The following is a 26634-nucleotide window of genomic DNA, read 5'->3' on the forward strand; positions in this document are numbered from 1 at the left end:
TTAAGTACGAGATGACGTTTTCTTAAATCACAATTTCTTAGTGTTTTCACAACATTTTTGAAAGTGATTTTTTTTCTCTCCCCATTTCCTAAAATATACTAGCCAGCCTCCACAAGGTGACTCCAGCTCAAGGTGTCCATTAACTTAAGCAAGGTGTTTATTTTTAGTCATGTACTGTACCCTTCAACACAAACTCAGTGATGTGGAGGCGTACTGAACTCAGTAACGTCATTAAGTCCTGGAAAAGCCAAAAGAACTTAGGATAAAATGTGAGAAACTCAAGCCGACAGCAGCCACCTGTGCGTTTTTGAATTGAGATTGGTCTCGCCTCTCTCATTCACTTGCCCTGTAAAAGACCGTCTGGTGTTTAAAAGGGGGGAGTGTATGGAGGCGCGGTCACATGCTTGGTTCAGTAAAGATCGTGGCCTGGGGTTGATTTCAAACACCTATAGAGCAAGCTTAAACCACCATTATCAGTAACCTATTTGGGATGGACGATTAAATATTGCCCCAATCATTTCAAAAATATGTCATAACATCCTTATTTGATTTCAGACCGAAACATCAAACTGTCACAAGATAAATGTAGGCAGTGTGGACATTGGCAACATGCTATACAGACACAGACAGGCAGGCAGGCACAGACACACGCACACAGACAAGCACAGACAGACAGACGCACGCACGCACGCACACAGACAGGCAGACAGACGCACACACACTCTTCCACCTGAACTGCGTTCAAAATGGCACCCAATTCCTTATAAACCTGATGCTGACCTCTAAGGTTTACAGGTTATTTTTAAGATTGGTGGCACTCTTCACGCCACTAGTTGTGAAAGTAACTTGGTTCATTGAGAGCCAGGGTTAGCAGCACCTCTCTCTGGTCGTGTCCCGACACTACAATCATCTGGTTCAGATTGTGATTAGGAGCAGGAAATAGCAACGACAATCAAACCTAATCCCTTTTTAATCCCTCAATCTGTACCACTAAATACCTGGGGGAATCTAGACTCTGTCTCTCAACTAAAAACCACAAGCATAGACTGTTTTTATGCTTTGTCACACATGCTTTGTGTCTCTTAATTTTGTTAGAGTATTGCATTGACTTGGGTTGGGGTGGTATTCTGTCTGTTTCTCTTAATATTTTAATATTTTCCTATATTGTTCTGGGTGACTGATATCTGTCCTCTGTCTACTTTATATCCTTGCTTTCTCTATTTCGTTTTGTTTATGTCTGTTTCTGTGTCTGTCCGTGTCGGTGTGTGTGTCTGTTGGTCTGTCTGTCGGTGTGCGCCTGTGGCGGCTTCCAGTGTCTATCGCTCCCCCTCCTCCTCCCATGCCCCAGCTGACTCCACAGATACCTCTGACAGGCTTTGTGGCCAGGGTGCAGGAGAACAGTAAGTCCTGAGGCCCACTACACGCTCTTCTTTTCCCTCTAGATCTAGATGTAGAACACCTCCGTAGATGTAGAACACCTCCGTAGATGTAGAACACCTCCGTAGATGTAGAACGCCTCCGTAGAACTAGATGTAAAACGCCTCCGTAGATGTAGAACACCTCCGTAGATGTAGAACGCCTCCGTAGAACTAGATGTAGAACACCTCCGTAGATGTAGAACACCTCCGTAGATGTAGAACACCTCCGTAGATGTAGAACACCTCCGTAGATGTAGAACACCTCCGTAGAACTAGATGTAAAACACCTCTGTAGAACTAGATGTAAAACACCTCTGTAGAACTAGATGTAAAACACCTCTGTAGAACTAGATGTAAAACACCTCTCTAGATGTAGAACTAGATGTAAAACACCTCTCTAGATGTAGGACTAGATGTAAAAACACCTCTCTAGATGTAGAAACTAGACACCTCTCTAGATGTAGAACTAGAACACCTCTCTAGATGTAGAACTAGAAACACCTCTCTAGATGTAGCCTAGAACACCTCTCTAGAATGTAGAACTAGAACACCTCTCTAGATGTAGAACTAGAAACCTCTATAGATGTAGACTTAGAACACCTCTCTAGATGTAGAACACCTCTGTAGAACTAGATGTAAAACACCTCTGTAGAACTAGATGTAAAACACCTCTGTAGAACTAGATGTAGAACTAGATGTAGAACACCTCTGTAGAACTAGATGTAGAACTAGATGTAGAACACCTCCGTAGATGTAGAACACCTCCATCTGTCAATCACACACAGCATGCCTTGTGCCTGTTCACTCATTTGTCAGTCTTATGCTGGACACTAAACATCCTCAATATCATCATCCTCATCTACTGTCTGTGTTAATAAGTAGTTCTGATAGACACATTCTTATTACCATTGGCACCCATTGCTTTCTTCAGTGCTCCATTCCAGGATTATTTAGGAGAATGTACAATGAAATTGGCAGCTGAAATGGTATTTCCACAAAGTCCCACGTGTACGATAAGGCAAATGTTAAGTATAAAGTATAATTTCACTCAAAAAATGCGCTGTATGAGCGGAAGGACTTAACATATGCAAATGTGTTGTGTGTGTGATCAACAGAGAAATAGTGTGCATGCTTTTATGTAACGCTAAAGAAGCTTAGCCTGCTATTGTTAGACAGATTTATGTTACGGGCAGAATTGAAATAGCACCATTTTATTGGTGTTTCTTAAGAGTATGACGGCTTTAATTTCCAGTAGATGGAGTAAAACAAAAACCACTTGGAATAGTGCCCATTTCATCCCCTTTGATATTTTTTATTTATTTTTTATTTTTTATTTTACCGTTATTTTACCAGGTAAGTTGACTGAGAACACGTTCTCATTTGCAGCAACGACCTGGGGAATAGTTACAGGGGAGAGGAGGGGGATGAATGAGCCAATTGTAAACTGGGGATTATTAGGTGACCGTGATGGTAGAGGGCCAGATTGGGAATTTAGCCAGGACACCCTGAGAATATTTTAGCTCCTGTTCCCTTTGGTACAACATATGAATGGTATCATGTTAGATTTATGCAGGTAAACCTCCACGATCCACGCATACTAATTAAGCATCTCATTTAGAGAGCTCATAACTTACTATTCAGGCTGCAGTCTATTGTATTGTTTTTGACATTACTCATTTGTAGTCATTCATTTTAACCAAAAAGAGAACTCAAATGTTGTGGGAAGATGATGGAAAGTGTCCAAACAAGTTCACATTAAAGTGCAGCATTGCCTTAGTGGCAAAGAACACTTGCAACTAAATTACATTTCTTAAAACGTGACTTGAACAAGTGACCTGGAGGAACAACGGTCAAAATCGGCATGCCAACAACTCGCTGTCGTGCATTTGGTCCTTGACCGACTAACCAACCTAGCATATACACACCCCTGCATGTTGCTCTGCTACGATTGCACGGTTTTGCATGGTTTTCTCGGTTGCATGTGCAGCCCATATGTAATGTGCTGTTTCCTTCGTCCCAGTTTCAGGCAGCGTTCCTAATCTCATTTCTGCCCCCTCCCTTCTACTGCCGTTTGGCAGTTGCGGACACACCTACTCTGCCTCCGCCTCCTCCGCCGGATGACCTGCCCATGTTTGATGAGGCTCCTCCCCCTCCTCCACCCCCACCAGTTGACTACGAGGAGGAAGAGGAAGCAGCTGTGGTGCACTACAACGACCCTTATGCTGACGTAGACCCCGAGTGGGCGCCCAAGAGCTACATAGAGAAAGGTGTGCCTCAGGGATCAATACTGACACCACTCTTCTTTACTGAGCGCGGCTCTTCTCCCTCCCTACCATACCCTTCACATTTATTTAAACTACACTGCACTATTCAAATACTTAAGCACTTTAATGCTTAATAGGTTAAAATCTTCAGGCAAACTCTTTCTCTAATAGGGAGAATCTCAATTGCATTTCCTTGATTCCTTGCGGCCTCTTTCCTCGCCTTGTTCTGAAGACCCACCGGATGAGAAAATCAGGGGGGGAGGGACCTCTGACCACCTCATCCAATGGGTTTTGAGGTGAGGAGAAAGGACGTGAGGGATCAAAAGGGAATGCAATTGAGATGTTCCCTCACTGATGTTTTTCCCTCAGTGGTGGCCATCTACGACTACGCAGCAGATAAAGAAGATGAGCTGAGCTTCGTGGAGGGAGCCATCATCTACATCATCAAGAAGAACGATGACGGCTGGTTCGAGGGCCTAAGCAGCGGGGTCACCGGCCTGTTCCCCGGCAACTACGTCGAGTCCATCATGCACTATGCCGAGTGAAGGCACCCCTACTCCAGTATATTGATTCAGTCATATCTAGGTTACTACAGAGACCAATAAAAACAGGAGTCTGACCATACCAATCTTAAGAGAAGTGATTTTGGATATGACGGAACGCTTGTTCCCTTATACTGATTGCAAATAAATAAAACGATTTACTTTATTTAGGTGTTATGGGTGGGTTGGGGGACATTTTTATAAAGTATACAAAGATTGAATAGGATAAGGCTGATGACTTGCTCACAAGGGCTGTGGTGTAAAGATGTTTTCAAAGACCACGGTAAAACTAGCTGAAGGACATTTAAGTTTTATTGTTCTTCCTGTCTACATATGCGCAACATAACATCTGACCCCGACTATTCATTAGCGTTTGTCGACATCTATTGACCTATACATTATTCATGAGCTTATCTTGATTTCTTTGTGTATCGAGTATTTTGCTATATGGAGCATATGTAGGCATTCTGGTGATCTTGTGTGCACACCTTCAGTGGAAGTGTTACTACTGCTAATTGTATATAATGTGAGTGAGCTGCAGCCTGTTGGGTGTCTAGTGTAAATGCTAATCACAGTATCTCAAGCAGGCTACATGCCACACATGCAAATGTCCAACAGAAGATTCTGTTTTGTATAATCAAGGTTCTCACAATCACAAGGCGGATCCATTTTGAATTCAAACTTCAGTGGCTTTTTATGAATAACAAAACTTTTACTTTTTATTTCAGTCATTCCTGAAATTAAGTCTGGATGTAAAGCATGCTAAATTAAAAATGTATAACCTCTACGTTTTAATGCCATTATGCTTCCATTTTGTTGTAATATTTCCATTTTATTATTTTTTTTATTGATTGAATTATCTAGATATAAAAGCCATTTTCGGACTTGTTGACGTGATGGTCTTATTTTCTAAATGCTCTAATTTGTATTTAAACATTTATTCAATTTACTTGGTAATGTATCTAAAGCAACTAGACTATTTTAGTTCCATATCCAGCTTAAGGAATACATCACAGTAATGTTTTACTAATCTGAACAAAATGAACTCTGTAGGCCTAAGTATAATGTAAGCTACTATAAATGGATTAAGATAGATTGTATTTCATACAGTGTTCGTGGGCTCAGTTTTCAAACTCTTTTGTCGTGATGTTTTACTATTCCGTAAAAATGGAGGCCAATATGACAACTCGGATACCTCAGTCTTCAAAGTAAAAATAGTTTTAGATCTGTCATTTTTAACCTGTAACGGTTTGGTTTCGTAACTCAGGTCTGGATATCTTGATGCCAAATTGTTATTTTCTTGTTCCAAATTGACCCCACCCACTTTGTCCATATTCATTTATAGTTGTAATTATCCCTTAGGAATGACAGACTATCGATTGCTTCATGACAATTCAGGTAGGTGTTTATCAGTTGAAGGTTAAGCTGCAAAATTGCAGACTTAACCAGTTTCTTCCTGTCCGGACTCAAAACATGAAAGTAACTGCGCTTATCACTGTTTACCATTTCAGGTTGTAGCAGCTAATGCCTTGATACTTTGTTTGCTATGTTATATTCAACATATACAAGTGTTCCAGCTCAATGGGTAGAAATATCAAAGCTCTCCTCTCTGCCGTTAGTTTGTATATATATATATGTTCATTGAAAAATGAATGTACAGTCTTTTCTAATAAACCATTGTCCTATGTACTACGTAGTGGCGTGGTAATTGGGAATGAAAACAAAGGTAAAGCTTGACTTTAAAAAATAACTTTTAATGTGAGTACACAGTCATTGTGGATGTTAAGGCCTGGGTTTATTAAAGGTCCCGAACAGTGAAAATCACAGTTTTTCATGAATCCAGATCAAAGTAGGACAAATGGATGTTGCTTCTACATTGATCAGAAAGTTACTCGTGCTCTCCCCCATGTCAAACACGTAAGAGGCAGGATTAGTGACATCACAAAAAGCCTAATTTTAATACACCAATGGGAACATCTTGTACCGGTAGCTAGCCCACTGGCACAAGAATGTGACTGCAGCGTGTCACCAAATAGAATTAGAGGTTTCCTCTATTTAAGTGTCTGGTGTGAGCTAGTTATGTCTTTAGCCAGGATGGAACAAAAGCAGGGGATGGGTTGCCCACAACTCAGCCGCAGTGTTCATGTCATTACATTAAGACACATGTCAAACAAAAAATTTATGACATCATTGATAAGAACATTGTCTCACAGTACAAACCATTATCACCTCTTTCCTTGACAAACTGACCAGGCGAAAACTATGTCACCTGTTAAATCCACTTCAAATCAGTGTAGGTGAAGGGGAGGAGACTGGTTAAAGAAAGATTTTTAAGCCTCAAGACAATTGAGACATGGATTGTGTGTGTGTGCCATTCAGAGGGTGAATGGGCAAGACAAAAATGTATGTGCCTTTGAACGGGGTGTGGTAGTAGGTGCCAGGCACAGCGGTTTGAGTGTGTCAAGAAGTGCAACTCTGCTGGGTTTTTCACACTCAAACAGTTACCCGTGTGTATCAAGAATGGTTCCACCACCCAAAGGACATCCAGTCAACTTGACAAAACTGTGGGAATCATTAGAGTCAACATCCCTGTGTAACTCTTTCGACACCTTGCAGAGTCCATGCCCCGACAAATTGAGGCTGTTCTGCGGGCAAAAAGGGGTTGCAACTCAATATTAGGAAGGTAGTTCCTAATGTTTTGTAAACACAAATAAATAAAAAGCCCAACTGAAATTGTCCAAGGTGAACCAGCTAGCTAGTGTGATAAACAGTGCTGACAATTCCATTTGGGCTAGCTCACTAGATTATATAGCCAACATTTTGTCTACATTGATAGTTCCAATAACCAAACAATTAGTGAAACCATGATTTGATATATGACAGGATTGGATGTTGTTTGAGTTCCTTTGTGTTTCAGCAAATTTGCTTGAGATAATCTCACTAACACTGCATCAATGTTGCTTGACATAGGCGGTTCTTGGGAACACCTGTCAAGGTGAGCTCCCCGCCCACCCGCCCAAGTCTTTTCGGACTTCCTGGTAGTTTGACATGAGAGAAAAAAATATTTCTCAAACTTAAAAATATTGTGGGTGATGTTTTAGTCACTCAAAAGGCTACGTTACATGGGAATCAGAATGACTGTTTGGGACCTTTAATCACTTGTGACAGGAAATACTTACAATATAACATTCTCCAATTTACAAGTCACCCTGACAAACGTTTCACATTTGGCCGTTACGGTGCGGGCGGGTCTTCGAGCAACGTCTTAATACAGATCCACACACACAATAATGATACTCCATCTTGGAGTGATTCTGCAGGGTCCATCCCGCCCCAAGCCTCACGTGTAATAACAACCGCCTTTGATGACCAAATACAGTCTTGCCGGTTGGAGGTAGGGCGGTGGCTGCATTTACAGTACTGTATACACTGAAAATCATGTTTTAACAATGATCCTGGAGGGTCCCTGTGCATATAGGTCTGTGTTCATGCCTCATGATGTGCTATTTGAACGCTTTGTTGAAGTTCAATTGAAGAATAGGTGGGGGGGGTTGGTTCAGAAACCTGTAGACGCAGGGGTCGTACAGGACTACTAGCATTAAAAACCACTGGTGTCAATAACATATCACTCTTTTCTGTGAGGACCTAAGGGTTTTCCAGAGGGGAGAAAGAAGCCATGGGTAATGTGAAGCAGTGCATCTCACTCAAAAGTCAGTCCTGAAGAACCTGCGTATGCATCGTTTAGTTCCACCTTTAACTTAGTTATGTACAAAAAGCTGCATAAACAGTGCTCCATCAGGACCCACTGGGAATATCACTGATGAAACATTAACCACCTTCCCTCCTCATCATCCTGGCATCTAACCCTCCATGGGGGGGGCTTCCACAGGCCTGAAGTGAAGCCTGGGGGTGGGAGCTCACTTGTCGCGGGTGAGGACCATCTCAGTGAGCCTGATGAGGGCGTCCCGTTCCGGGGAGGGCCTGAGCAGGCTGATCTGCCGGATGGCCTCCCGGCAGTAGCTCTGGGCCAGGTAGTTGGTCTGATCCACACCATCACTCTGAGGGAAAGAGAAACCAGGCGGGTGTATTTTATTAAGCCCTTTTTACATCAGCAGTTGTCACAAAGTGCTTTACAGATATCCAGCATAAAACCCCAAATAGTAAGCAATGCAGAGGCAGACAACATAACCATAGGACCAATAGAATTTCCAGATTGTTTTTATACACGCAATTCTCACAAAAGTAGAAATGTGTCCGTCCATCGTCATCAACAGCCTTACCTCCAGAACATACTGCCAGGCCCGATCCACGTCTCCAGTGGTGCTGAACCGCCTCATAATCATAGCATGCAGCTCAGGAAACTAAAGTGTAAATGGTAAAATACACTGTCACAGACTACACAGTTATGCACATACATACCAGTCAGTCACTGTGTTTCAATCTACAAATAGCAATGTTGGACAGTAACTAGAAGAGTTATTCATTTCCCATATGGGGAGCTAAAGGTTGACTGTTCAACTCTCACGATAAACACACCTGTTGACAGGCAAATAAGACTGGTCCGGTGGCCAGGCCCAGCTTAAGGTCTGTAGCCGAAGGCTTTCCTAGCTGGCTGGCGCATGCTGTGAAGTCCAGCACATCATCCACCAGCTAGGACACACAGAATTAACATGAAGTCAACTTTAATAACTTCATTCATTTATAATTTTTTTTTTTTAAAGTAAGAAGATTATACAACACCCATTCAAGAGGCAAAAGCAAATATCAGAAATGTACCTGAAAGGCGATGCCTACGTTCCTCCCGTACTGAAAGGCTATTTCCTGTACCTCTGGATCCGAGTTCACCAGAATAGATACCTTGAATGGAAAAATGACAGCCAGTCAACACACACCTTTTCAGTTCTGCCCTAGGACTTCCTGCAAGTCTGTTATTGTTGTGGAGATAGAACGTACATACTGCTTTACAACTGTTTGCTATAAGACTGGCAGTCTTCTTGAAGGTCTTCTCGAGGTAGTGCTTGAATCTCTCGCTCTCGTTCTCCTTGGAGCCCAGCTGCATGAATTCCCCTGGAACATCAACAAATATGTTAGTGTGAACAGAGATGGCGTTTCCTATACGCTTTGAACGTTGATTACTCATTTCCCCTTACAGAATCAGAAGCGTTGCATTACAACAGTCTTGACTGTGTAGTTCTGGTAAAGTGTACAGTAACTGAAACAGCCAAGGAAACTGATAAATATAAACAGTTTGAACTGAAACGGACTGCATATCTTGTGCAACGCAACAACGATATTGCGCAACATACTTGTTTGGGTCCTTACCTCGCACCAGATCCTCTATGACCTGAGACAGCACTGACACCACTGTGTTGTTGCCGATACGGGCCAGAGCCATGGAGGCTGCCGAGAGGATGAAATCTCCAGCTAAAATGGCCTGGGTGTGTATAGAGAACACATGATTAATAAAACCATACAGTCATACGATCTCACAACTAGGGTGTATTAGTTTATCATAAGACGCAGTACAAAAGTTGTTTGTCTTGCATATTTTCAAGACAACTTGGGCCATTTCATATGACCATTTCCCTCAATAACATGAACTGCATATGTTGTAGTTGAATAGCTTAGTGTAGTGTGTAATATGACACCATGACTGGCTACTGCTAACAGACAAAACCCAGGTCGGGGGACTCCGCTCACCTTTCTCTCCCCCCACACTTCGTTGATGGTAGTCATCCCCCTCCGCTTGTTCGAGCCGTCGATGACATCATCGTGGACCAGGCTGGCAGTGTGGATCATTTCAGAGATCATAGCTATGGACCGCTGACCTGGGAGCAGATCTCTACACAGACAGACAGAGAACTACATAGTCACACCTATTGGTTCAATAGACAATCACTGATAAGGGCAGCCTGAATAAATACTTTTATGAAATGGTTATTGCAATGAAATAGCATGGGCATGATTCATTTCAACTGTAATAGCCTACATCCATCTCCGGCAATGAAGTCTTAAACAGCAAATCAAAGGGTACAGCCTATCTTACCTTTCTAAAATGTTTATTCTCCCCAGTCACTTGTGCCAAGTTGTTCCTGGTGTGTGTGCTAGATAGATACATTTCATTAGCATAGTTTCTCACCCAAGTCTGCCTCTTGTACACCATTAGGCTACTTACTACCAGGCATGTATGTACCTAGTATCCATACTACCTACCTAGTTCACTGCACAATACCCAGGATAATATCTTACCCGTCTCTGTTGCTGTGAATATTGCAGGCCCGGGCCATCAGCACCACTATCATTGGTCGGAAGGCCTTGCCCTTCCCGTCAAAGTAGTAGTCACATAAGGACTTCAGCTCGGATTTGGACACAAAAAGCTCCTGTGAAGAACAGAAATGACACCTTTATTGGGGTTACGTAACTTTAAAAATCAGTCACAGTAGGCTGAACTGGGCATAGAAGCTAAATGAGACGGAGTAAGTAGCCCACGCCACTGTGACCATGCTACATGACGACTCCAAGTAAGGCGACTTACCTTTTTAATATCATCATACAAATGATTCAAGTCTTTTTGGGCTAGTGAGAACGGGTCCTTCAGCTTGGCATCACTGTGTATCCCTTTGCTGCAGCAAGGCTTTGGTGTGGGGTAAAGCAACCTTGATTTGTGCCTACTGTAAAATAAATATGCACATGTACATATAACAATTATCACATCTATTTAGAGTGCCAGTCAAAAGTTTGGACGCATCTACTCATTCAAGGATTTCTTTACTGTAGAATAATAGTGAAGACATCAAAACTATAAAATAACACATATAGAGTCATGGTAAAAGACCTAGTCCATATTACGGCAAGAACAGCTCAAATAAGCAAAGAGAAACGACAGTCCATCATTACTTTAAGACATGAAGGTCAGTCAATACGTGAAATGTCAAGAACGTTGAAAGTTTCTTCAAGTGCAGTCGCAAAAACCATCAAGCGCTATGGTGAAACTGACCCAGAGCTACCTCTGCTGCAGAGGATAAATTCACAAGAATAACTGCACCTCAAATTACAGCCCAAATAAATGCTTCAGAGTTCAAGTGACGGGTTCTGACTTCTAAACTTGAAACATTGTTAATCATCAGGTGTCCTATGGAAATGAGGAGTGCCACAGTCTGGTTTCTACACCAGAAGTTACTGGTTATCTGTAGGAGGAATGTATGTGGTGGAGTCAATTAAGCTTGGAATGTATTGAGTAAAGGAAAGGCAATCACATGGTTGCAGTCACTGATAAGGATGGAGAGCTGTGGATTAGTGAGGAACGGGAGCCGCGGTCAGGTCACGTTGAGGGAGGAGGAACAGTTAACTACCCAAATCACAAAATTCCTGCCTAGCAATAAATATGTAATGTTTAGAGGGAAAGAGGAGACTTCACCCAAATTGGTGTGTGTATATATATATATATATATACACACACACGTGCTGGTGGGAACGTGTCTTTGTCTGTTCAGCTGTCTGACCCTTTGGGTGAATAAACTTGGTTTGAGCTTTACTAATCGTCCGTGAGTTTTTACTCTGTTCATTTAGAACCTAACAGGTAACAGACACATTTCAACATCAACTGTTCAGAGACTACGTGAATCAGGCCTTCATGGTCAAATTACTGCAAAGAAGCCACTACTAAAGGACACCAATAAGAAGAAGAGCCTTGCTTGGGCCAAGAAACACGAGCAATGGACATTAGACCGATCAAAATCTGTCCTTTAGTCTGATGATTCCAAATTTGATATTTTTGGTTTCAACCGCCGTGTCTTTGAGACGCAGAGTAGGTAAACGGATGATCTCTGCATGTGTGGTTCCCACTGTGAAGCATGGAGGAGAAGATGTGATGGTGCTTAGCTTCTGACACTGTCTGTGATTTCTTTAAAATTCAAGGCACACTGAACCAGCATGGCCACCCCAGCATTCTGCAGCAATACACCATCCCACCTGGTTTGCGCTTAGTGGGACTATCATTTGTTTTTCAACAGGACAATGACTCAAAACACAAATCCAGGCTGTGTATGGGCTATATGACCAAGAAGGAGAGTGATGGAGTGCTGCATCAGATGACCTGGTCTCTACAATCACCCAACCTCAACCCAAATGAGATGGTTTGGGATGAGTTGGACTGCAGAGTGAAGGAAAAGCAGCCAACAAGTGCTCAGCATATGTGGGAACTCCTTCAAGACCGTTGAAAAACATTCCTCATGAAGCTGGTTGAGAGAATGCCAAGAGTGGGAAAAGGTGTCATCAAGGCAAAGGGTGGCTACTTTGAAGAACATATTTATTTTATTTGTTTAACACTTTTTTGGTTACTACATGATTCCATATGTTCCATTTCATAGGTTTTGATGTCTTCACTATTACTCTACAATGTAGAAAATAGTACGAATAAATAAAAACCCTTGAATAAGTAGGTGTCCAAACTTTCATATTTCTCTATCTATATAAATTACTGCATATCATATTTCAATCTCAGACTCACCTTGTCAGAATATAGTTGCCTATTGAGGTTGTGTCTACAGGCCTGGAGGACAGTCCCTGAAAGAAATCAATGTCACAAATGAATAACCTGAGCACGACAACTTAAGCACATGTAGCCAAACCTTTAGTCAGGCGGGCATTTGACAACTTTTACTCAAGTTACTGAAGGACATGACGCCACTGTGAGGTAGCCTAGTTTAGGTTATTCTAGGCTATGAACCACATACTCTTGACCAAGCAATGTAGGCTACCCACTGACAGTTCTGTCTAGTAACATGGTAGGGTTGGGTGATATTTGAGGACACCTCTTCTATGATAAGCTACTCCAAATTTTCCGATATCCGATATAATCGTTTTGCTCCGTTAATGACTAGATAAATCCAGACTTTATAATATCATAAATAAGCAAACAAATTGCAGTCGCGTTCTCATTAAATAATCTTAGTATGGCCCAAAAAAATAAGGCTTAGGTCATTCACTTCATTTTCAACATATTTGATACAGCCTAACTTATAAAACTGCACATTGTTTATTTGTTTAGTTCGAATTGAGCAGGGGTATTCAACTCTTACCCTACGAGGTCCAGAGCCTACTGGTTCTGTGTTCTACCTGATAATTCATTCCACCCACCTGGTGTCCCAGGTCTAAATCAGTCCCTGGTTAGATGGGAACGATGAAAAAACAAAGTGGAGTTTGAGGGGAATAAAGTATAGTCTTGGACATGACGATATATCACTGTCAAATATCATTATATTATTAGGTTTAATCATACATCGGCCCAACCCTACAACCTAGTGCCCCTTCTGAACTAAAAGGGTTAAGCCAGTGAGAAAAATCAAGTGCAAGGCTTGGTACAGTGTAGCCCTGCAATGACATGAATTGTCTTGACCTTTAGCTAAACTGAGAATGCATAATAAACCAGCAAGACATGGCTAGCTAGAAATCCAAACCATCTTGTCATATAGCAACAATCTTTACTGTAACTATATGTACAAAACCAATGTCCTTCATAAAATATAGATGTTTTTAGTTCGCTACAACAACTGGAATAAACTGGACTAAATCCCAATATAGCGACACCAGGCAAGATACAACCCATTATGAAGATCAGCTTGCAGGTTATATGTTATATACTGGTTGACCTTGATTGAGTTGACAGCACTCCCGCCCGGCGAAATCTTGGCACTGACACGGGCGCACGTTACCTACCTCCTTTCCCGAGCCAGCGCCGGCCCCTGTTCCTCGGAAAGACGAAGCAGCAAACGTAGCAGACCTTCCATTAAAACCGCATATCGTTTCTAGTACACTTGTACTCGTAGCGCCTATAGTCCACCTCCAACAGTGCCTCCACGGTATCGCCATGTTCCTCCACACATAGCTGGAAAATATTACACAATGTGACGCCGGAAGCAGAAGAACTGAAATTACGTTAGTTGACGTCATGACGTTTTAGAAATCAGGAAGTATTCTACAGCAACAAACAATCCCTATGTTGTTGTCTTGTAACCTGCTTTAGTAGAGAGTATGCCACAGTCTCACTGTAAAGTTAATGTCTTATGTGATAGTGATGGTTAGGTGCCGCAAAAAGAGGAATGCACGAGATAGTTGAGAAACTTGAATGTCTCTTATGACATATGGATCGTGCAGTGTGGATCTCATCAGAGAGTTAACTAATAGTCGTCTTGTAGCCAGCAATCAGCAGTCAGTTTTGCTAGCTAGGGTATTTTGAGTTGCAATAATGGTTATTTACAGTGCCTCAAGCTATGTTCTCTTAGGTGTGGCAAACCTAATCATCATGTCTGCATGTATGGACTATTGTGATACTATTGAAAGCTGTCACGGTCATGATGACACTATGTCAGACCGACAACACTACATTCATGCTTTCAACTTCAACAAGAGTGTGGAGAAACACTTGCACGATTTGGACCACTTCAAACTGTCGTGTAAAAAGCTATTAGGTAAATCCCTCAGAATTGCATTCTTTGTCAACCAAATGCCCAGTAAAGTTTTGACAGTTATTTGCATGATCAAACAGATTTGTAAATAACTTTGTTTGACTTTTCTTGCAGAAGCCTTCCCCCTTGACCAAGTGGATGGCATCTTTGTTCGCTCTGTGAAGAACTGCATTTTTTCAGAGTCTGACCCAACCCCACTCAAAGGCCCTCTGAGACTTGTGGCTGTTTCAAAGGTCATTTTGCAAATTACTTCCAGGGACTAGATATTGTCAAGAAATGTGGTTTACAATGGATGTGAATTAACCTATCATAAGTGTTATAACACTGTCATAACAGCTTAATAGAAGGAGCTACTACATATTCTAATGTAGCTTTGTTTTTCCAGGAGGTCATTGAGGGAATGTTGGATCTAGATGTTGCAGTGTCCCAGTCAGAGGATTTCCTACAGTACTTCAGTGGTGGTAAACTTTTTCCTGGATCCAGCCCTCTGACACACAGATATGGGGGTCACCAGGTACTGTACCATCTCTATACCATTATTCATTTTTCATCACTTTTTTTCTGTATCAATTGCTTAGTCCCTCCTAATACAATATTGAACTTTGAAGAGCCTACTTGTTTATGACTAAATACTCGTGATGTTTTCTTTACTCTTTTAGTTTGGCTACTGGGCAGGTCAGTTAGGAGATGGCCGAGCACATCTCCTTGGTGAATATACTAGCAGGTCAGTAGAACTGGGAATGGATACATGACTACACAGAAGGTTGAGGTTGTAATGACAGCATTTCAACCTGCTTTGCCAACAGGGTATAAATGAGTATTCTTGTGTGTGTTTTTCCACAGAAAGGGTGAAAGATGGGAACTCCAGCTCAAAGGCTCAGGAAAGACTCCATATTCAAGGTCAAATCTACACTTTTATATTTTATAGACCATGACCAACAGGTGTAACATTTCTAGCCTGACCTAACAATGAGGCCCAATCCCAAATCGACCCATAGACCCTACGTCCTATGCACTTGTGAAGATATGAGAGGATTTTGCAAATGTAAGTAATTTGGTAATAGTTCCAGCTTTCTCTCTGATAGGCTAGGAGGACGTTTTACCATATTGCTTAGGCCCAACACATCCTCTCAGATCTCCACAAGTGCATAGGGTGTAGGGTCTCGGGGTCGATTTGGGATTGGGCCCAAGAAAACCTTCTGAGAAAGGTTGTCTGTTGTACTACAGGTCAGGAGATGGCCGAGCTGTGGTCCGCTCCTCAGTCAGAGAGTTCCTGTGCAGCGAGGCCATGCACTTTCTGGGTGTTCCTACTAGCAGAGCTGCCAGGTAACCTGGCCAATGAGCTGCTTTGACTGCTGTCTGTCAAACGCTACCCTACCATACAATTGTTTGATACAATACAGCACTCTGATATACAACTCAAACAGAGTTTTAGCCATAGAGATAGATAAAGGACTCATTTTTATATCTGTGCCATTATACCATCTGTGACAGCATGGGCAGCGCCATTGAGGCTACAACCCATAGGAATCCCCACCCAGTTGTCTACTTGACAACTTTAAAACGGTGGATGATGGCAATGTCCAATATCAATGGCAATGTCCATGCTAAAACGGATTATATCCATGATGAGTACCTATCTCTATGGTTTTAGCTCCCTTTCTCTCTCAAAAGAAATCTCACTCCATCCAAAAATCTCAGAAGATAAAAACACAAGACAAAAAAATAGGCCTTCATTGTACACAATAAAATGCAGAATACATTGTTTTAGATTGCTGCCTATTCTCAACAATGTAGTCTATGATCTTCTCAGCAACAAAAAAAAGAGTTTTAATATTAACTTGAATCAGAGTCTAGGGCCAATCCATTGGATAAACAGTGAGAGGCGAGTGCAGATGGCCTAGATTGCTAACATCAACACACAGAACAGACAGGTAGATACAACAGTAGGGTTGAGTTCAGAGGAAGCTGGTGGGAGGAGCTATAGGAGGATGGGCTCATTGTAATGGCTGGAATGGAATCAATGGAATGGAGTGAAACATGTTGTTTCCATGTGTTTGGTACCATTCCAGCTGTTCCATTCCAGCTGTTCCAATGAAGCTGTCCTCCTATAGCTCCTCCCACCAGCTTCCTCTGGCCGAGTTCCTGTCCGACTATATGAGCAGGCGTTGCATTGCATCAACCAATGGTTAACTGCCACGTCATTGACTGTGCAATCGGGCAGCAGGTGGCTATATCATATGATGTGGTGAGCTGATATGTTAAATACCTATCCAAGCGTTATAAGGTCTGGCATGCGTCAGCAATGTAGTTGGGCAGGAACTCAACCTAGGTCTACCCAAGGACCTTTAATGTCATCATTCAGATCACTTCTTCTGTTTCAGCTGTTTCAACATGGTTGAGATCAAATCAAATGTTATTGGTTACATACACGTGTTTAGCAGATGTTATTGCGGGTGTAGCGAAATGCTTGTGTATCTAGCTCCAACAGTGAGGTTATATCTAACAAGTAATATCTAACAATTTCACAACAATACACACTCATCTGAAGTAAAGGAATGGAATTAAGAATATATAAATATTTGGACGAGCAATGTCGGAGCGGCATAGACTAGGATACAGTAAAATAGAATACAGTATATACATATAAGATGAGTAATGCAAAATATGTAAACATTATTAAAATGACTAGTGTTCTATTATTACTGTGAGACTGGACATGTTGACAGTTGCTCAATTGGGTATCATCCTTTTGGTGACAGCTATTGGTCAAGCATGTTTTGGGTTAAGCTTTGAGTGTGGGATCAATATAAACTTGGAAGAGGAGGGATGTAGTGTTGGTTGCTATGCAGACGTTTTTCAGTTTATTCTTTGTTGTAAAATGTGTTGCTTTTATCTCCAAGCCTTATTGTAAGTGAAGAGGCAGTGTGGAGGGACCAGTTCTACAATGGGAAAGTGAAGAAGGAGAGAGGTAAGGGGTGTGACAAGATCAGCTGTGTCCTTATTCTCTATCTTAGGGGCAACCTCCCCTTGTGCTACTCAATGTGCAGACTCATACACACATTGGTGTAATTGTACTGTCCTCATAGATTTTTATAGGTTAAATATGTTATTTGGAAGTTAATATTTGAATCATCTGAAACATGTAAGTAATGTGTGACCTTAAAGTATTAAATATTTGTATTTAAAAAAAATATATATCTATGTTAGTATGTTATTTGGCACTGTTGACTGGTTTCTTGTTATCTTGGCTGAACCCAGGGATTTTTACATTTTTAGTTATGATACTTCATATGGCAAAAGCGTGTGCCAAGCCATGTTATCTTGCAGTAAACACTCCCACTTTTTCTTTTCTTACTAGCAAGGACTTTGCTGATAGCATCTTTATTGCGGAACAATGTGCTTACTATGACTGAGATATGTGGTTGATTAACCTAGCTATCTTAAGAGGAATGCACCAACTGTTAGTCGCACTGGATAAGAGCGTCTGCTAAATGACTCAAATGTAAATGTATATTTTCCCTTCCTGCCATAATCTTTGGATGTTCTCTCCCCAGGAGCGGTTGTTCTGCGGCTGGCCACGTCATGGTTCCGGATCGGATCGTTGGAGGTTCTGGCTAAAGCTGAAGAACTTGATCTTTTAAGGTTAGCATACACAGATCTTCTTTTTTTGTGACCAACTATTTATGTGACTTATTTCTTTCCTCATGAAGGGCTCAGATCATAGACAGGTGTGTATACATAATAACATTCAAAATAATACAGAAACAAAGAATCGACATACTGTATCAGAATACACATATTACAAATGGATCATCATGAAATTGACAGCTGGCGTGAATAGGGAATCTTTCTAACTCTGGACATGAAATGTTTTCATTTTCAGGAAACTGTTGGACTTTGTGATACAGGAGCATTTTCCTTCCATTGATTCAAATGATCCAGGCAAGTATTTGGTGAGTGATGAGAAGTCTATTTTCAATGTTTGTGTTTTTTCTACATTTTCAATAGGCCTATTTTATAATCATGAGGGAAAAACTAAACCTCATTAATAGTTACACTAATGCTCTGTTGAAAAGACCTGTAAAGACAACAGCATACAGTGCCTTCGGAAAGTATTCAGACCCCTTGACTTTTTCCACATTTGTTACGTTACAGCCTTATTCTAAAATTTATGAAATTATTTTTTTCCCTCACCGATCTACACACTACCCCATAATGTCAAAGCAAAAACGTATTATTTATTTTTTTGCGAAAAAATAAAAAACATATTACATTTACATAAGTATTCAGACCCTTTACTTAGTACTTTGTTGAAGCACCTTTGGCAGTGAATACAGCCTCAAGTCTTCTTGGGTATGACGTTACAAGCTTGGCACACCTTTTATTTGGGGAGTTTCTTCCATTCTTCTCTGCAGATCCTCTCAAGCTCTGTCAGGTTGGATGGGGAGCGTCAATGCACAGCTATTTTCAGGTCTCTCCAGAGATGTTCAATCGGGTTCAAGTCCGGGCTCTGGCAAGACCACTCAAGGACACTCAGACAGTTGTCCTGAAGCCACTCCTGCGTTGTCTTGGTTGTGTGCTTAGGGTCGTTGTCCTGTTGGCAGGTGAACCTTCGTCCCAGTCTGAGGTCCTGAGCACTCTGGAGCAGATTTTCATTAAGGATCTCTCCGTACTTTGCTCCGTTTATCTTTCCCTCGAACCTGACTAGTCTTCCAGTCCCTGCCGCTGAAAAACATCCCCACAGCATGATGCTGCCACCACCATGCTTCCCCGTAGGGATGGAGCCAGGTTTCCTCCAGATGTGACGCTTGGCATTCAGGCCGAAGTTTTCAATCTTGGTTTCATCAGACCAGAGAATCTTGTTTCTCATGGTCTGAGAGTCTGTAGGTACCTTTTGGCAAACTCCAAGGAGTGGCTTCTGTCTGGCCTCTCTACCACTCTGATTGCTCAGTTTGGCTGGGCAGCCAGCTCTAGGAAGTCTTGATGGTTCCAAACTTCTTCCATTTCAGAAGGAAAAAGGAGGCCACTATGGAGGCCACTATGTTCTTGAGGATTTTCAATCCTGCAGAAGTGTTTTGGTACCCTTCCCTAGATCTCTGCCTCCACACCAGTGGTGTAAAGTACTTAAGTAAAAATACTTTAAAGTACTACTTAAGTATATTTGTGGGGTATCTGTACTTTACTTTGCTATTTATCTTTTTGACAACTTTTACTTTACTACATTCTTAAAGAAAATAATGTACTTTTTACTCCATCCATTTTCCTTGACACCCAAAAGTACTTGTTACATTTTGAATGCTTAGCAGGAAAAGAAAATGGTCCAATTCACAAACGTATCAAGCAAACATCCCTGGTCATCCCTACTCACTAAACACAAATGCTTTGTTTGTCTGAGTGATGGAGTGTGCCCCTGGCTATCCATAAATAAATAGAAAACAAGAATGGTGCCTTAATATAAGGAATTTGAAATGAAATGATACTTGATACTTAAGTATGTTTTAGCAATTACATTTACTTTTGATACTTAAGTATATTTTAAACCAAATGCTTTTAGACTTTTACTCAAGTAGTATTTTACTGGGTGACTATCACTTTTACTTGAGTCATTTTCTATTAAGGTATCTTTACTTTTACTCAAGTATGACAATTGGGTACTTTTTCCACCACTGCTTGACACAATCCTGTCTCAGAGCTCTACGGACAATTCCTTCGACCTCATGGCTTGGTTTTTGCTCTTACATGCACTGTCAACTGTGGAACCTTATATAGACAGGTGTGTGCCTTTCCAAATCATGTCCAATCAATTGAATTTACCACAGGTGGACTCCAATCAAGTTGTAGAAACATCAAGGATGATCAATGGAAACAGGATGCACCTGAGCTCAATTTCGAGTCTCATAGCAAAGGGTCTGAATACTTATGTAAATAAGGTATTTCTGTTTTCGCTTTGTCCTCATGGGGTATTGTGTGTAGATTGCTGAGGAAAATGTTTTATTTAATACATTTTAGAATAAGGCTGTAACGTAACAAAATGTGGAAAAAGTCAAGGGGTCTGAATACTTTTCCGACAGCATTGTAGCTCACTCTAGGACTCTATCACGCTGGGCATTGGAAATGAATGACCTGAATACTCAAATAATAAAGTGCCTCTAATTATTTCTGAACCTCTCTTCATCATCTTGGCCTACAATGGTCTAATTTGCCTTTGGGCGTTGTTGATAATTGACATTTAGGCTTAAATACACAACTAAAATATTACTTACCGGTTCAATGAGCTCAGTATATAATGCTCAAACATTAAATATTTTATACTGAACAAGTGTTTTCAATCTGTATATTTTTGTACATGCTCATTTTTGTTGTGTGTGGCCTCAGATATTTTACTCCAGGGTTGTGAATGAGACTGCTCACCTCATTGCCCAGTGGATGTCTATTGGCTTTGCACATGGTGAGTAGTACTTCGTATGACAAATTACTGCACTTCAGCAAAATAATGCACTTGAATCCAATCAAATTTGATATTGGCGTTATCAGTCACAATTACGATGATAGGAGCAGTTTATAAGTCAAAATACACTCTTTATGAGTGTATTTTATGAGAAATACGAATTTGTGAAATGGCACTATTCTAACATGCAGTATGCACATAATTCCATTCTGTTCATACTGTATGGTGGTTAACTATGTGTTTATATAGTATTTCATTACCCTAACAGGAGTATGCAACACGGATAACTTCAGCCTACTGTCTATCACCATTGACTACGGACCGTTTGGCTTTATGGAAGCCTACAACCCAAGTATGTACAGTATCTCATTCATGCATATACTGCCCTTTCAGGACGTATTGATATCTAATGTTATTCATATTGGCCCACTGTTTCTGTCATTTTGTACCTACAGGTTTCTATTTCTTTTTCATATGTTGTTGAACAGAATGCCTGTTGGTAGCCGATTTGTTTTACAGTGGCGAAGAAGTGAAGAGAAACCTTCCTATCACTTATTTGATTAGAGCTTACTTCAGGATTTGGGCACTGCTAACTAGCGTTAGCGCAACAACTGGACGTCTTTGGTAACTGCTAGCATGTTAGTAGATATCATAGACTTCCAGTCATTGCGCTAACACTAGTTAGCATTGGTTCGCGAAACTACCTCTAATTTCATTCATACTGAATGTGGAGACATAAAAATGGTATCCATGAGTTCATCTGGCTCTGGGGAAGTGGATATGAATCCCGAAGTATCCCTTTAAAGTTTAGGTATCACATATCATGTAAGCTTTAATCAAATAAGTGATAAGAGCAGTGTGCAGGTTTCTCTTTTCTTTGAAGTGATCCTATTTTTACCACACAACTGCAATGAGAACTCAGATGTGCAAGTGCTTTTTGAAATTTGAATCAATAGTGTTGAAGTAGGAAACTGATATTTTCAGATTTTGTCCCCAACACATCTGATGAGGAGGAGAGGTACAGTATCGGGGCTCAGGCCAATGTTGGTCTGTTCAACCTGGAGAAACTCCTAGAAGCCCTAACTCCAGTGCTGACCATAGAACAGAGGCAAGGGTAAGTATGGGAAGGGTTATACCGACTGTTCTGACGAGTATAACCCCAACTTATTTTTTAACCAATTCTGAAATGTGATATCGGTTTGCACGTCAGACATGTCAGAAAAGTACATCATTACTTTCCCATGACGTTTGTTTGGCAGAGGATGTTGGGGAATGTACACTGTGACAATACATTGTTTTCTGTTTTTTTAAGGGCTGGGCTAATACTGAAAGGGTACCCACATATATACCAGATGAGGTAATTTATCTCCCTGTCTCTCTCAATTTCTCTGGGTTGTGTGCGCATTTGAATGTGTCTGTAAGTTCCCTTTTTCCTCCAAATATTATGTTCAACTTTATCATTCCAGGTTTCACAAGCTGTTCAAGGCAAAGTTAGATTTACTTGGCGAGGAGGAGGATGAATATCTCATTGCATTTCTGCTTAAGGCAAGTGGTCCATTGCTCTAAGATTCCGTGTGTGTCCATCTCTGACCCTGTGAGTGACCTTTGACCTGATGTTGGTATATTGTCCCTGTCCAGTGCATTTTATTGGCTGTCTTTCTCTCTCCTGTGTCTCTGATTGGCTTTTTCCTCCTCAGCTGATGGAGGACACAGGTGCAGACTTCACCATGACCTTCAGACAGCTGAGTGAAGCCTCAATGCAGCAGCTTCACAACATGTCCAACTTACAGGTCATACATATTGCTTATTAACCCTCTACAAACAATCACAAGAGAATATACTGCTGACTAACTACATTATAGGGCCAATCTGCAATTGCTACATCCATTTTTGGACTTTTTAAATGAGTTATATATAGCCATTGATTCTTGAAGATGTGTTGTTTTTCAAATTGCAGATTGCCCCTTAAAGAACTAAAGTCCTCTCCTCTTTCATCCCTGTTAGGTGATGTGGGCCCTGCAGAACCTGGCTTCGCATAAGATGTACCCGGAGTGGGTCAGCATGTACCTGCATAGACTAAAAAGGTATGTACAATAGGAATGCACTGTTATCATACATTTGGTTAATATGCTTTTTATGACCTCAGTTTCTCTCAAATATTCTGATGACTCATTACTCAACTGTGTCCCATATTTGGGGGACTTTGAGCAGTTCTGCACCGGTTTACAAAACGCTCTGTGAACGTCGTTGGGTCCCATGTTTTAAAATAGTGCCGATATTGTACCGTCACTAAGTATGATCATATTTATTTTAGTTAAGAAATGTGAAATCTTCTAGTAAGTAGTTTGATTGTTACTATATTTTGAAAGCATTTGTCATTTCTAGCCCCATTGCCCAACTTTTGTTGAATTGTAAGAATTTTAAAGATTGTTCATATTTTTATAATATTGATACTGTCATTGAGCTTGTGTCCTCTAAAGTGGGTACACCTCAGCAATGTATAACTTTTTACCAGGAAGGAGAGTTCCAGACCCTTCTAAAACTATGCAATATTATCAGTTATTGTTTATGGCCATTCATGAAAAGTAATTACGTTTGGGTATGTCTCTTTAGGCAGAAATAAAATGTTTGCCCTATCATTTATCATGGGGCGGCAGCATAGCCTAGTGGTTAGAGCGTCGGACTAGTAACCGAAAGGTTGCAAGATCGAATCCCCGAGCTGACAAGGTACAAAATCTGTCGTTCTGCCCCTGAACAAGGCATTTAACCCATTGTTCCTAGGCCGTCATTGAAAATATGAATTTGTTCTGAACTGACTTGTAACTGGCTCGATTAACATTAGTCTCACAGATTCATGGCATAATGTCAGATGATTGATTCTTTGTTTTTAATGGCTCAGGCAGGGAGGTGATTCTGATGAGGATCGTCAACACAGGATGAAAAGTAAGCAGTCGCCATGGGAATGCCGACAGATTGACCTGATAGCTAGCTCCAGTCCTCTGACTGATTATGCAGTCCTCTCCTACTGAATAAGGGCAAGGAAGAAAGGGGACCTTTGCAAATAATCTTGTTTGTTATTGATTTATCTTTGTTGCTTGGTAGAACGAAATAAACCATTTACATCTGAGATGATCAAACTTTCCACAGGGATCAATCCCAGATATGTGCTGCGGAACTGGATGGCAGAATCTGCAATACGGAAGGCTGAGGGGAATGATTTCTCAGAGGTAAATCGTTTGAACTACATTTAAATACAGGTTGTATTGTACGTAAATTAAGCTCATGAAAGCTATTTCATTCAGAAGGTTGCGAACAGTCAAAACATTAGTACTTGATTCTGCCACTATTTTGCACTGGACTAAAACAGTACCTGCCACATTTAAAACAACCATAAGATTATCTTTACTTACTATGTACTCTGATCAATAGGTGGAGCTGCTGCAGCGGACACTGGCACAACCCTACCTCACACAGGACGCAGCAGAGGAGGCAGGTTATGCAGCACAACCCCCATGGTGGGCCCAGGGGTTAAATGTCAGCTGTTCCTCATGAGGGATGCCTCTGCCCCAATGACAGGACGTATATTTGTAGTGTATTCAGAATGTGTTCAGTGCAAAACATTTATCTTGAACACGTCATTCAGGATAACCAGTATCTGCATTGTTTAGTAACGGATGTTTGACTTTTCACAATTATCTTCCTAGCTATCGTGGTGGAATTATTCTGGAACAAAACATTTAGTTCAGTACTTTGCACACAAAAACATTCACGCAACTGTTGGATGACCAGAACCCTGATTGCTGACCTCATGTGATTGAATATAAAGGAAAGGGCACAGATGCAATTTTGCAAACACTCATAACATGTAATGACATTTCATTTATAATACAGTCATGCTGAGCAACATTACCCTTTCATTTTTTAGAAAACAGTCTCCCTTCGCCTCCAAGACGCATTTAAACAGTAATAATCTAACCTTGAGGAAATGCTTCCACTTTTCATCCTCATTCATCCATCACCTTACCAGTCTATATGTATGAAAACTGCACGTTTCTACATTCTTTGGTCAAACAGATATGGGTCCATCTTTTTAAATAATACCCTATGACAGATTAGGGTGAATCTTAATCATTTGATAGTGTAAAACATTTCCCCCTTTGATATTTTCAAAATACACCCCACCCCCTAGGGAATAGGGTGCCATGTGGGACTCAGCCCTTTACCAGCAAATGTTATTGAACACAAGGTGTATAGGTACTTTGTAGAAAGTACAAATAAAAAGAGAGCAGAAGTTCCCGCTCACAGTCCTCCCAAGTATACACAACCAAATGTGAGTAATTTATTGCTCAGAATATATTAAATTCTTTGTGTAAAGTGTTTACCAAATCGCTGAGCCATAATTTGGTAGAGGGAACTTCCTTTTTCCAAAATGAGACACAGTTGTTGGGGCTTGGTTAATCTGTTTAAGGTTTGAGACTCCCAGGATGATCAGAGGCAGGTCTGGGTCAATTGAAGTCTCCAGAAATTCAGAGAGGATCCTAAAAATTCCAGACCAATAACCATGCAGGTTAGAGTATAGGACAAAGCAGTGGACTAATGTACCCTCCATTGCATGACATATATCACATAGGGGAGGTATCAGGAAATATCCTAAGCAGCTTAGTTATGAAATAGTGTAATCTGTAAGATCTTGAAATGTATTAGACAAGATCTCAAGTTAATTGAGCAGGTGTGGCCATCCTCCCAGTGCAACAGAAATGACAGTGTAGTTCTTCCTCCCATTTTGCCTTAATGGCATCTGTTTAGGGTGTGAAAAGTCAGACGAGATATCAGTTTGGCTGTGGTTGGACATATTTTGATTCAAACATTGAAGGTTTAGCATCTTCAAATTAGATGTTTTAATTGGAATCTGTAGGTATCAGAAAGTTATAGGTTCCCTCAGCAAATCAGAGGCCAAGGTCATGTGTATATTACACACACCTAAAGTTTGGCCACCTACTTATTCCAGGGTTTATTTATTTTTACAATTTTCTACATTGTGGAATAGTGAAGACATCAAAAATATGAAACATGTAAGAAAAACAATGTTGTTAAAAACAAAATATATTTCATGAGATTCTTCAAAGTAGCCTCCCTTTGCCTTGATGACAGCTTTGCACACTATTGGCATTCTCTCAACCAGATTCATGAGGTAGTCACCTGGAATGCATTTCAATTATTAACAGGTATGCCTTAATTTAATTTGTGGAATTGCTTTCCTTGAGCCAATCAGTTGTGTTGTGACAAGGTAGGGGTGGTATACAGAAGAAAACCCTATTTGGTTAAAGTCCATATTATGGCAAGAACAAACAGCCCATCATTACATTAAGTTTCTTCAAGTGCAATCGCAAAAACCAAGCACTATGAAACTGGCTCCCATGAGGACCTCCACAGAACAGACCGAGTTACCTCTTCTGCAGAGGAGAAGCGTTAACTGCACCTCAGATTGCAGCC

The 26634-nt window shown here is 41.0% G+C and overlaps 3 protein-coding genes and 1 long non-coding RNA gene across 20 annotated transcripts in view; 2 read left to right on the top strand and 2 right to left on the bottom strand.

The window, feature by feature from the left end:
- Positions 1–5913, top strand: part of abi1a (abl-interactor 1a) — a 63851-nt gene extending 57938 nt beyond the window's left edge. For 8 of the 15 annotated variants that reach the window (XM_023973165.2, XM_023973166.2, XM_023973168.2 and 5 more), the window contains 3 exons: positions 1314–1400; positions 3497–3685; positions 4052–5913. In XM_023973165.2, coding sequence (XP_023828933.1) covers positions 1314–1400; positions 3497–3685; positions 4052–4227 — 452 coding nt within the window. In that variant the 3' untranslated portion in view covers positions 4228–5913. The remainder of the gene's footprint in view (positions 1–1313; positions 1401–3496; positions 3686–4051) is intronic. The other 7 variants (XM_023973169.2, XM_023973177.3, XM_023973178.2 and 4 more) reach the window with 1 other exon arrangement.
- On the bottom strand, positions 1716–2106 carry LOC139023184 (uncharacterized). Its single transcript, XR_011474329.1, has 2 exons — positions 2017–2106; positions 1716–1815 (listed from the first exon to the last, which is right to left on the bottom strand). It is a non-coding gene; the product is annotated as an uncharacterized lncRNA (long non-coding RNA).
- Positions 5914–5957: 44 nt separating the features above from the next.
- Positions 5958–14128, bottom strand: LOC111953475 (all trans-polyprenyl-diphosphate synthase PDSS1). 2 transcript variants are annotated; one of them, XM_023972777.2, is made up of 11 exons: positions 13942–14128; positions 12734–12789; positions 10760–10895; positions 10474–10604; positions 9925–10066; positions 9547–9658; positions 9182–9291; positions 9001–9081; positions 8761–8874; positions 8505–8585; positions 5958–8282 (listed from the first exon to the last, which is right to left on the bottom strand). In XM_023972777.2, exons 1-11 carry the CDS (start codon positions 14092–14094, stop codon positions 8142–8144), a joined length of 1257 nt encoding a protein of 418 aa, XP_023828545.1. In that variant the 5' UTR covers positions 14095–14128; the 3' UTR covers positions 5958–8141. The 2 variants fall into 2 exon arrangements, with proteins under 2 accessions (XP_023828545.1, XP_023828546.1); XM_023972778.2 differs by lacking the exons at positions 10474–10604; positions 10760–10895; positions 12734–12789; positions 13942–14128 and adding an exon at positions 10271–10316.
- A 57-nt stretch (positions 14129–14185) lies between these two features.
- LOC111953473 (protein adenylyltransferase SelO) lies at positions 14186–25047 on the top strand. Of its 2 annotated transcripts, none has more exons than XM_023972775.2 (19): positions 14186–14693; positions 14805–14923; positions 15076–15204; positions 15350–15414; positions 15534–15590; positions 15918–16016; positions 17594–17661; positions 18248–18335; positions 18577–18646; positions 21069–21141; positions 21410–21493; positions 22126–22255; positions 22454–22498; positions 22608–22686; positions 22839–22931; positions 23146–23225; positions 24041–24084; positions 24289–24368; positions 24571–25047. In XM_023972775.2, the coding sequence occupies exons 1-19, from the start codon at positions 14471–14473 to the stop codon at positions 24691–24693; spliced, it is 1749 nt and encodes a 582-aa protein (XP_023828543.1). In that variant the 5' UTR covers positions 14186–14470; the 3' UTR covers positions 24694–25047. The 2 variants fall into 2 exon arrangements, with proteins under 2 accessions (XP_023828543.1, XP_023828544.1); XM_023972776.2 differs by having other exon boundaries at positions 14808–14923.
- Positions 25048–26634: the final 1587 nt, after the last annotated feature.

The sequence above is a fragment of the Salvelinus sp. IW2-2015 genome, linkage group LG27, assembly GCF_002910315.2.
Source record: "Salvelinus sp. IW2-2015 linkage group LG27, ASM291031v2, whole genome shotgun sequence".
Taxonomy (NCBI): domain Eukaryota; kingdom Metazoa; phylum Chordata; class Actinopteri; order Salmoniformes; family Salmonidae; genus Salvelinus; species Salvelinus sp. IW2-2015.

What these genes read in the sequence shown, in the direction of transcription:
- LOC111953473 (XM_023972775.2), top strand. Translation starts at nt 14,471, where the DNA reads ATGGTTATTTACAGTGCCTCAAGCTATGTTCTCTTAGGTGTGGCAAAC. An exon ending in ATGATCCAGGCAAGTATTTG is followed by an intron (nt 18,647 to 21,068) that starts GTGAGTGATGAG and finishes GTGTGGCCTCAG; the next exon opens with ATATTTTACTCCAGGGTTGT. An exon ending in TCGTCAACACAGGATGAAAA is followed by an intron (nt 24,085 to 24,288) that starts GTAAGCAGTCGC and finishes AACTTTCCACAG; the next exon opens with GGATCAATCCCAGATATGTG.
- LOC111953475 (XM_023972777.2), bottom strand. Translation starts at nt 14,094, where the DNA reads ATGGCGATACCGTGGAGGCACTGTTGGAGGTGGACTATAGGCGCTACG. An exon ending in TGTATGATGATATTAAAAAG is followed by an intron (nt 10,605 to 10,759) that starts GTAAGTCGCCTT and finishes TGTTCTTCACAG; the next exon opens with GAGCTTTTTGTGTCCAAATC. An exon ending in CATAGAGGATCTGGTGCGAG is followed by an intron (nt 9,292 to 9,546) that starts GTAAGGACCCAA and finishes TTGATGTTCCAG; the next exon opens with GGGAATTCATGCAGCTGGGC.